At 36.2% G+C, this 11562-nt stretch overlaps 1 protein-coding gene across 1 annotated transcript in view; it reads right to left on the bottom strand.

Moving 5' to 3' along the window:
* Nucleotides 1–1194: 1194 nt before the first annotated feature.
* DYX1C1 (dyslexia susceptibility 1 candidate 1) overlaps nt 1195–11562 on the bottom strand; it is a 48596-nt gene continuing 38228 nt past the window's right edge. The window contains exons 7-9 of the mRNA XM_006831627.1: nt 6992–7145; nt 4630–4735; nt 1195–1304 (exon numbers count right to left, since the gene is read on the bottom strand). Of these exons, the coding sequence (XP_006831690.1) occupies nt 1195–1304; nt 4630–4735; nt 6992–7145 (370 nt within the window). The remainder of the gene's footprint in view (nt 1305–4629; nt 4736–6991; nt 7146–11562) is intronic.

Raw genomic sequence — 11562 nt, 5'->3', positions numbered from 1 at the left:
CTGATTACTACAAGAACAAGCAAGTTGCCCACCCAGAAAATATAAAGGCAAGTGGTTGGGTCCCCTCAGGACAAACCCCCTTCCAAGACTAAGACTCAATGGGAATACATAAGCAGACATGCGCTCTGATTGGTGACCATGTTTGTCACAGATAAGGGGAAATGAGGAAAAACAGCAATGAAGCTGCAAGCTAAGCCCTATAATATTCAATAGACTCTTGTGAACCCAGGTGGAGACCTGGTTGGCCAGCAATGTAGCAAGATCTGGGGACTCTTGGGCCCAGAGTCAGTGACATAGCCACAGAGGACTAGAGTAGAGAGTGATAAAAGTACTATAAAAACTCACCTTCAGTTTTGTTGTATGAAAAACCGTTTCAATATAATCTGTGAACTGTGACAAAGTAAGAGGGAAGCTGTACTGTTGTGACAAATGCTTGTATCATCACATAGTGAAACAACACAACTAGTGGGCCAATCCAAAACCAATAACTATAATACTCTAAATTATCATCTATCTCCTCCTTTGCTGTCTTTTTCTTTCCTAGTCTATTTAAAGGTATTAGAAAATAATCACACTTATTTTTTCAGATAGTGTTATGAAATATGATTAGTGTTTTGAGTCAACATACTGATAACTACAGTTGAAGATAAGGATTTCTAGATATTTGTTTCACAAGGTTGAGTAGATCTACCGTCATAGATGGTGGAGAGGTATTAGAGAGAAGACAAGTTCTGTGTATTGGCAACCAAGTAAAAATCTAGCAGCATTGATTATACCAAGGCCAATCATTCAGACCATTCAAAAGTGTATTTAATAAAACTCAGAAATACTCTGTAAACATTATGTTTTATTTGAAAAAATTTATGTTGTTAACAATTAATTCGTAAGTGTCCTAGTAATTATCACACAAACAAATATTTCATTAGGTACAAGTGCAAATCCAATTCAATTAAAACTATATATACAGTTAAACTGTGCATTCATATAAAGAAAAGTAAATTATTCTTATTTTGATTTAATTATTCAGAAACTCTCAAGCCAAACATTCAATTTCCTTTAATATTCTCCTTCCTACAGAACTAGAGTACTAAACAAAAAGTGAGTCTGCTCAATCAACCATAATACGAAAGTGATCTCAAAATTCCTGGTTGCTTTTAAATTTTTTAAATAACATCTAGCTGCCTCCAGTAGTTCTTAAGATTTTAGTTCTGTTCCTTGAATTATATTACGAATCTTCTCAGCATCATTTTGTACAATTTTGTTGGATGGATCAATCTTAAGTGCAGCTTCATAATCCAGTAGACCTATATTTATATAGTAATGATGATCAATAGAATGAATACTTTATAAATACTTGTCTTAGCTACACAATATTCTTTAAAAATAAAAATAATCACCAAAAGCATGGTTCAGGACAAGTACTAAGTTTGAATGTAGCACACCCACCTTCACACATGATAACATTTGTAACTATAGGAATAATTATAGTAGTTTCATTCAGGATGCAATAAGCAGCAATTATTTTAGATGCAAGAACACATAAGTTAACAATTTAAATTCATTAAAGTATGAACAGATTCAATAAAACTTTGATATATACAAAAGGCATCTTTATCACTTCACCGAAAACATAATATAGGTTACTTTATTTAGAAATTCTTAGTTAAACAAATTTTTATATATTTAATTCATATTTTACATAATATAGGCTGGATTGGTATGGATTTTTCCTATAATTATCTACAAAAGTCCTTTCAGGAAAATTGGTTGCAAAGGAAAGCACTGTGGACTGGTTGTTAAGAATATGTAACTGAATCTGAACCCTTTACCAAATAAGAAGTGGGAAAAATATTTCCTTAAGCGTAAGAAACCTGAGTTCTTCTCTCTAAAGTACGATTAATTTGCCATATTGCCTGTGTGGCACTGCAGGATAAGCACTGAACTGCTAACCACAAGGCTGGCAGTTTAGATCCACTAGTATTCCTCGGAAACCCAATATAGGGTCACTATGAGTCCGAACTGACTCGAGAGCAGAACAACAACAATGCTTCAGACAAATCACTTAACTTCTCTGTGATTCCATTTGGTCATCTGTAAAATGAGAATCCTTGTGGCTCAAATAAGTCTGTGATGCTACAATATCTAAAGATAGGTTTAAAGATCATAGTTTGATCATTTTTGTCCTCATGAAATTGAATAAGAAACAAAAGAAAAAAACAATGGTGCATATAAACCTAATTTGGATGCTTGGGTTAGAAAAGTCTCCTAAAAATGGCATAGGTAAGTTTAACAATAAAGTTGCTGTTGTTGTTAAGAGCCACTGAGCTGGTTCCAACCACAGCGACCCTATATAATGTTTTCAAGGAGTGGCTGGTGAGTTTGAACTGCTGACCTTGTGGTTCAAACTGACTTTGCAGTCCACTGCTTACCCTACAGCACTACACCATGAAGTTAGATACAAAAAAAATTTACAAACTGGACATCATTCCTAGTCATGGTATCATCAAGAATGAGCATTGAATGAAGGGAAGTTGAAGGGGGCAGGCAAGGGAAGAGGAAAAGTGAAGAAAATTCTGCCTGCTATAAAATTTTGCCTTTAGGACAACATGAGTAAATGCAAATAATTGCTAAATATACTATCAAAAAGGCAAATAAATACATAAATACAGTGTATTATTATTTACAATAGTTATATTATAAAGACACCAAGAACAATGAATAAGCAAATACTAACTGCTAGGGGAAATCCAGCGTTAAGTTCTGCACTACCTGGTTATATTTTCATCAACAGATTAAACATAACCTTGTTTTATGAATGTTTTTGCTTAAAGATACATTATTTGGTATGTTTTACAAATTATTATTTGCAATATTTCTTTGTAATAGAACCCTAACCAGAAAGGGCTTAAAATTTTCCTGACACTAGATAATATGACCATAATTATCTTTGATTTTCAGCCTCTCAACAATGTTGTCCATTATACTTAATTGGTTGTAATCTCATGAATCCACAGATTCAGCCATTTTCCCATAGCTTCATCACATATGATAAATGTTATGTTAGCACTTTTTAAAGTGGCCTCACATACAGATTTGTACTTCCTCTCCTTTTTGTGGATGTATCATATTGTTGATTCATTAACACTAAACTCATTGCACACAGCACTCAAGCCTGAACAAAGCACACCCAACACTGCAGTGTCTCTGACGGCACATCAGAGCTTTCTTGCACTTATTAGTGTAGTCACTAAACAGCATTTCAGCATTATACTTGGGAGCTATTTTAAACAGCAAAATGACCACCAAAAGCATAAAAACAAGGAACATGTGATGCTAAGTAGAATATGAAACGGGCATTTGTTTACCATATGAGAGTGCCTTATTCAATGTCAGCCTCAGTAATGCATGTGAGTGATAAGTGTCTCAACATTTTTCATCATTCAATGCATGTCTGCAAATGACTACAAATGCACCATGAGCATTGATTTTGAGGTTACAAACATTTTAATGAGTAAGCAAATTCCCCAATATGGAATCTGCAAATAATGAGGATCAATATACATGTTATGTATTGCTTCTATTTACATAGAGCTTCCGCAAAATTGCCTTTAGAGCAGTATGAACAACTATAAATAGTCACCTAAATAAATTATTTAAAATACAAAACAAAAATAATGTATGCTATGGTTTCTATGGAGTCCTGGTGTGACACTACAGGATAACACACTGGACTATAAGGTTGGTTTGAATCCCAAGGTTGGCCATTCAAACTCACCAGCTGCTTCTCAGAAAGCCTACGTAGGGTTGCTGTAACTCAGAACTGACTCAATGACACTTAACAACAACAATAACAACAATGGTTTCTATACACACAGGGCTGGATTACAGACCTTAAAAGAATGTGGTTACTGTGACTTAAGTACAGGGTCACAAATATAAGCAATGTTCATGCACTGTTGTAAATCAGTTATTTCTGAGCTTATGTGTATATATGGATGAGGACTAGAGAAACTCATTATTTACATTTCCATTATATCACAAGTGATTCATTTGTTTATTTCATTTTCTTTCTATACTAGAGTGTTTTCTTAGACCTAAACTTGTTCAGATTCTGCACTAATTCTCTTCTAGAATAAAGAGAAGGAGCTTTGGTAGCACAGTGGTTAAGCACTCAACTGCTAACCAAAAAGTAGGTGGTTCAACCCCATTAACGACTCTGTAGGACAAAGATTTGGCTTCTGTAAAGATTACAGTCTAGGAAGCTCTATGGGGCAGTACTAGTCTATCCAACTGAACCTCCATGAGTCGGAACTGACTCAAGAGTAATGAGTTTGGGTTGGTTAGAATAATGAGACTTTGAAAATATTTCAAAATCATTTTGTCAGATGATGAATTCCAAAAGGTAAACTAATGGAGTCCTAAAAAATAGAGTCATGGTGTGGCACTGTAGGATAAGCACTGGACTGCTAACCACAAGGTCAGAAGTTCAAACCTATCTCTATGAGTCAGAATCAATTCAGTGGCACTTAGCAACAACAAAAAGTTACGATCTTAAGAAATCACAATGACTTTTTTTCAGAGTACTTAAATACTTCTATCAATCTTAAAATACTTCTATCAATTTCTTACCTTCTACATACATTTCTAGTTGACAGAATGCTGTTCCTCGTCTTACATATGCCTTCATTCTTGCATTAGCATTGTCTGTAACAGGTGGTGTCAATAATTCCAGTGCCTTATAATATATATATACGTATAAATATACACAATTACTATGGGAAAGATAAGATTTCCTAATTTAAACTTAAGCAGAAGCATAGTAAAAATTCTAATATCAAAGCAACCTCAAACTCTCATCCACTTAAATTTCTAGCTTACCCGGTACAGGAATTTATCAAATACACCCCTTCCTCACTTATCAACATGGTTAAGTTCCAAAGACCAGGTTGTTAAGCAAAAATTGGTACTATGTGAAAATGGAGGATGACTACATCAGATCACAAAAGGGAAGATAACTGTGTCATTACATAACTACCAAATTCCATCATCACAAAACTTCCAAACCACTGAGAATCATGGTCCAGTCAAGGTGACACGAACCTTAACCATCACAGTTTACTCTTACCTTGGTTCTCAGTGTTCACTGCCAAATGTACATTATTACTGTGCAAAACAGATAGTTATTCTCCTACTGGAGTTGCAAATGCTGGAAAATGAGATAGTCACTAAGTGAGGAGTAGGTGTACATACATTTATATTGAACATTAAGAAGTTGTTCAATTGTTCCTACATAGGATTCATACCCGCTTCTCAAAAGTTATGGTCTAGCTTACCATTTGAAATCTCTACAGCTTTACCTTTGCTCACTGGAATGGTTAAATAGCATCTGTGGCCTTCTATATTCAATGAGGTCTCTGGGTGGCACAAATGGTTAGCTCTCTCTTATAAACCAAATGAACCAAGACTGTCCATTTGAATCCAACAAGGAAGACAGGCCTATCCATCTGCTTATGTAAAAACGATAGCCACCAGACTCCTGAGGAGGAGCAGTTCTACTCAGGCATAGATGACATTATTATGGAGTGCAGGTCACCATAAGGTGGAATCTATTTGATGGCAATGGGTCAGATTTTTTTGGCTGAGCACTCCAATTGAGTAGTTCCATTTATTTGTTTGTTTAATAAATATTTGTTGGTATAAGAATTTGAGCTAGTCAAAGAAAAATTGGGTCATAAAATTATATTTTCAGTAGCTTGATGAAATCAAAATAAGAGGATCTGAATCTTCCATTTCATCAAGTTTGTTGCTGTTAGGTGCTAATGAGTCAATTCCAACTCATAATGACCCTATGCACAACACACCAATCTTAGTGAGCCACAGAAGAGATTTTATATATGCTGTTCCATTAGCACAAGTTGGGAATCTTCATGGCACTGTGGGGAAGATGCTGGGTTGCTACTGCAAGCTTAGTAGTTCCAACCCATCAGATGCTCAGCAGGAGAAAGGCTGTCTTGCTCCTGCAAAGATCTACAATCTCAGAAATTTTATACAGGGTCCCTGTGAGACGGAATTGACTTGAGGGCAGTGGGTTTTTTATATAAGTAATCCTGATATAGAAAATAAGGGGGAAAAAACTAAACATTTCACATACTGACTTGAAATATTGTAATGGAAATTAGAACATACTAAGGAGTCCTAGTAAGGTATGGTATGATAAACACTGAACTGCTAACTGTAATGTCAGCAGTTCAAATCCACCAGCTGCTACTAGGGAATCCTATATGGGTCACTACTGTCAGAACCTACTCAATGGCACTTAACAATAAGTTACCGTTATAATGAGAAATGATTATAGATAAATTATTTTACTATGCATCCCTGATCTTGTACCCTCAGACTTCTTTTTATTCTCTAAACTCAAAGAATACGCAAAAGAACTTAAGTTGAGTCCCTAGAGGTGTAAACCGAACAGTGCAGAATTCTAAGGAAAGATTAGGTAGTTGGAAACACCACCTTCAGAAGTGTATAGACCTAGAACAATGATATGCCAAAAAATAATAGCTTCACATTTTGGTTGTTTTATTTAGATGATTTTGTAGCAAAACTTTTCAACTTGTCTTCATGCCAAGTTTTCTCCTTTCTACCTTTCATTTAACCTGGAAAACTTTATGAAGAAAAAAAGTGACCACAAACTGATAAACATTTCCTCATTTCCTCATGAACTTCTACCAATACCAAGGAAATACAGTAACACTTGACAGGAGTTTTCTAATCTAACTTGAAATCTAAGGACACATCAATCCCTTGTCCATTATCAAAAAAAAGTAGCAAGATGTATGAAACAAGATGATTTTTAAAGGCCTTGTATTTTAAGTATTTAAATTCAACAGAAAAAAAAAAAAAAAGACAAGGACATAATTAAAACCAATAAATAGAAGGATTACAATTCCAAACACTACATATAAACACACATATATATGAATATATATACCTTAGAGGAATCTTCGATAGCCTTGTGCAAGTTTTTGAGTTTTAGATGGCAAGCTGCACGATTCAAATACAATAATGGAATCTTATTGTTCAGTCTTATGGCTAAGTTGTATGCATTAATAGCTGCCAAAAAGTTTTCTGTTGCAAACAATTTGCTGTCATAAAAACAGAAGAGAAAAACATTATAACTGTGAAAGAGAAACAGAAAAATAAGATTTAATTACATTTGGCAAAGGGAATGGCCTGCCTCCTTTTGTTCTCCCTTTACAGCGAACATTGTTGGCTGCATGTTTTCATATCAGAACAAGTAGTTTCAGTGGGAATGATCTTAATTCCAGCACCAGGGAAAGACTCTGAGTGAATTAAATCAGTAAACATCATGCATCTTCTTTGCCACAGTGATTGACTCAGGGATAGGATTGTAACCTAAGTTGTTCTATTCAGAATGAAGTCTGTGAATTTGATTCCAGGTTTAAAACAACAACAACCAAAACACTTGTCATCAAGTTCATTCTGATTCCTAGAAATCCCCTGTATTGCAGAGTAGAGCTACACTCCACAAGCTTTTCAAGCTAGAATGCCAAGTTTTCTTTCTAAGGCACCTATTGTTGTTGTTGTTGTTAAGTGCCGTCGAGTCGATTCCGACTCATAGTGACCCTGTATAGGGTTTCTGAGGGGTGACTGGTGAGCTTGAACCGCCGACCTTGCAGTTCAAAGGCACCTGTGGATGGGTATAAATGTCAACCTTATGATTAATAATTGAGCACTAAGCCATTTGTACCATCACACAGCTGTCAGTTGTCATGCTGTGGTGGCTTGATGATACTGTAATACTGGAAATGATGTACCAGTATTTCAAATCCCAACAGGGTAATCCATGGTAAACAGGTTTCAGTAGCGCTTCCAGACTAAGAACAGACTAGGGAAAAATAGGTGGTCCCCTGCTAAAGGATTAGCCCCTGAAAACGTTATGAACAGCAGCAGGATACTACCTTGTCTGATATAATGCCAAATGATAAGACCCACAGGTTGGAAGATCTCAAAATAAGACTGGGGAAAAGGTGCCACCTCAAAGTAGCAGGTTTTTGTTGTTGTTGAGTGCCACAGAGTTGGTTCTGACTCATAGTGACCCTGTATACGGTTTTTAAGGAGCGGCTGGTTGGTATAAACCATTGAATTTGAGGTTACCAGTCCAGTGCTTATCACACATTGCTGTACCAGGACTCCAAGTAGTATCAACATAATGACCTGTATAGAGAGCAAAGCTATCAGGACCTTCTTTTGCTGATGGGGTACAACTCAAAATGAGAAGTAGCAGCTGTAAACATCCATTAATAATCAGAACATGAAAAGTTGAATGAATCTAGTCAAACTGGAAGTCAACAAAAATAAAAAAGAGAATACAAGGATTGATATAATAGGCAGTAGTGAGATTACAAGATCTATATTAGCCATTTTTAATGGACAAATGCTTTTGTGTGCCAGGAATGACAAATTGAAGAGAAATGACATAGCATTCATCATCTAAAAGACCATTTCAAGATCTATTCTGAAGTACAATGCTGTCTATTATAGGATAATATCTATACGCCTACAAAGAGACAGGTTAATACAACTATTATTCAAATTTATGCACTAACCCCCAAAGCCAATGATTTTGAAGAAATTGAAGAATTCTACCAATGTTTGCAGTCTGAATTCCATCAAACATGCAATCAAGATGCACTGACAATTACTGGTGATTGTAATGAGAAAGCTGGAAACAAAGGGGAAGGATCAGCAGTTGGAAAATATGGTATTGGTGACAGAAATGACACTGGCGATTACATGGTAGAATTTCGCAAGACCAATGACTTTTTCGTTGCAAACACCTGTTATCAACAATATAAACAACTACTATACATGTGGACCTCATCAGATGGAATACACAACAATCAACTGATCACGTATGTGGGAAGAGAAGACAGAATAGCTAGCTCAATATTATCAGTCAAAACAAGGTCAGAGACTGACCAGAACTTACCATCAATTACTCATCTGCTACTTAAGGCTGTTGTTGTTGTTGTTGTTAAGTGCCGTTGAGTCGGTTCCGACCCATAGCGACCCTGTACAGGGTTTCCGAGGGTGTAAATCTTTACGGGAGTAGAAAGCCTGATCTTTCTCCCGCGGAGCAGCTGGTAGTTTCGAACCGCTGACCTTAAGGTTCACAGCCCGATTCGTAACCACTACGCTACCAGAGCTCCTTAAGGCTGTAGCTGAAGAAAATTAAAACAAGTCTATGACAGCCAAAATATATCTTTAAGTACATTCCAGCTGAATTTAGAGACAATTTCAAGGACAGACTTGATGCATTCAACACTAATGCCCAAAGACCAGAGGAATTGTGGTATGACATTAAGAACATCTTACATAAAGAAAGTAAAAGATCATTATAAAGACAGGGAAGAAAGAAAAAATCAAAGTGGATGGCAGAAGAGACTCCGAAACTTGCTCTTGGACATAGAGTAGCAACGGTGAATAGGATGATGAAGTGTAAGAGTTAATCAGAAAATTTCAAAGGGCAGCTTGAAAAGACCAAGCAAAGTACTATAATGAAATATGCAAACACCTGGAGTCAGAAAATCAAACGGGAAGAACACAGTCAACATTTTTCAAGCTGAAAGAACTGGAAAAAAAAAAAAAAAAAAATCCAAACCTTCACGCGTACTGCACATTAAGTGTATTAGTATATTAATGCAATACACATGAAGGTTTGGATTTCTTCTTCAGTTCTTTCATCTTGAGAAGTGCTGGGCATGTTCTTCCACATTGGTTTCTAGTGTGTAATAGTCCCAGTATGGCACTGTGGGACAAAGCACAAGACCACTGGTCAATTTGAACCACAAGGTTGGCGGTTCAAACTCATCAGCTACTCATTAGAAACTATACAGGATTGCTGTGAGTCAGAACATACTAATGACACTTAAAAACAACAACATGCAATAAGCATAGAACATTGTTTAGGGGTTATGGACAGGACTAGGGTTAATGTTAGGGGTAGGGGTTGGACTAGAGCTAGAGTAAGGCTTGGTCTAGTTTTGTGGTAACAGTTAGGTTTATTTTTTTTTGTTTTATTCTTGAAATCTACTTGATTTCCACTTCATTTGGAAGTTCTGTACCTACATTATTCCTTTTTCTTACTTTATGGGTATTTTGTTGTTGCTGCTGCAACTATATCTCTGGTTCCTTATTTTCAGTCTTGTTGGTCTGTTCTACTTTGAATACATCTAAATCTGTGTTGAGTTCTGGGTGATACTGTCTGTCACGTATGCTAGTCTCAGGTTGTTGTTGTCTGCTGTTGTTGGTTCTTTGTCGAAAGTACTCCCTTTAGCAATGTTTGTAATGTTGGTCTGATTTTTGCAAATTCTTTTAATTGCTGCTAATCTGGAAGTATCTTAATTTTGCTATCATATTTGCTGGACAATTTTGCTGGTTATATGATTCTTGGTTGGCAATATTTTTTTTGTCTTTCTGAGTTTTATATACGTCATTCCATTGTTTTCTTGTCTGCATGGCTTCTGCTGACAAATGCTAGTCTTGTTAGTTTTCTTTTGGAAGTTACTTTTTATTTTTCCTGAGCCATCTCTAGATATTTTCCTTGTCTTTGGTTTTGAAATTTTGATTATGTCTTGGTGATTTTCTTTTGGGGTCTATCCTGTTTAGAGTTTCTTCAAGTTCTTGCAGGGCTGTCTTCTCATCTTTCATTATGTTAGATAAGTTTTCTTCCACCACTCTTGGATAATTTTTTCTATAGTTTTTCCTGTTCTGGATTTCTAATTGCATATATAAGTTACTCCTCTTGATTGTTTCCTACATTAAGTCTTAAGCTTTCTTTGGATTTTTACATTAGTTTTGATTGTTCCTCTGTTGTTGTTGTTATATGCCACTGAGTTGGTACTGACAAACAGCAACCCTATGCACAACAGAACAAAACACTGCGAAGTCCTGCGCAACCTCACACAGTTGCTACATTTGCACCTGTCCCTGCTGCCACTGTGTCAATCCATCTCACTGTGGGTCTTCCTCTTTTTCTCTAACCCTCCATTTTACCAAACATGATATGCTTCTCCAGGGACTGGTCCCTCCTGACAAAATTCCAACCAAATAGGGAAGGATTATTGAAACATTTACTGATGAAGATCAAAGAACACAGCCTTCGGTATGGATTGCATCTCAATGTCAAGAAAACAAAAATCCTCACCACTTGACCAATAAACAAAATTCCAACCAAATAGGGAAGGATTATTGAAACATTTACTGATGAAGATCAAAGAACACAGCCTTCGGTATGGATTGCATCTCAATGTCAAAAAAACAAAAATCCTCACCACTTGACCAATAAACAACATTCTTATCAACGGAGAAAAGATTGAAGTTGCCAAGGACTTTTCTGGGATCAACTATCAATACTCACAGAAGCAGCAGTCAAGAGATCAGAGGATATATTGCATTAGGCAAATCTGCTGCACAGGAACTTTTTAAAGTGTTGAAGAGCAAAGATGTCACCTTGAGGACTAAGGTGCACCTGACCCA

Source organism: Chrysochloris asiatica, unplaced genomic scaffold (genome assembly GCF_000296735.1).
Source record: "Chrysochloris asiatica unplaced genomic scaffold, ChrAsi1.0 scaffold00004, whole genome shotgun sequence".
Lineage (NCBI taxonomy): Eukaryota > Metazoa > Chordata > Mammalia > Afrosoricida > Chrysochloridae > Chrysochloris > Chrysochloris asiatica.
This window is presented reverse-complemented; position numbering and strand designations above follow the sequence as displayed.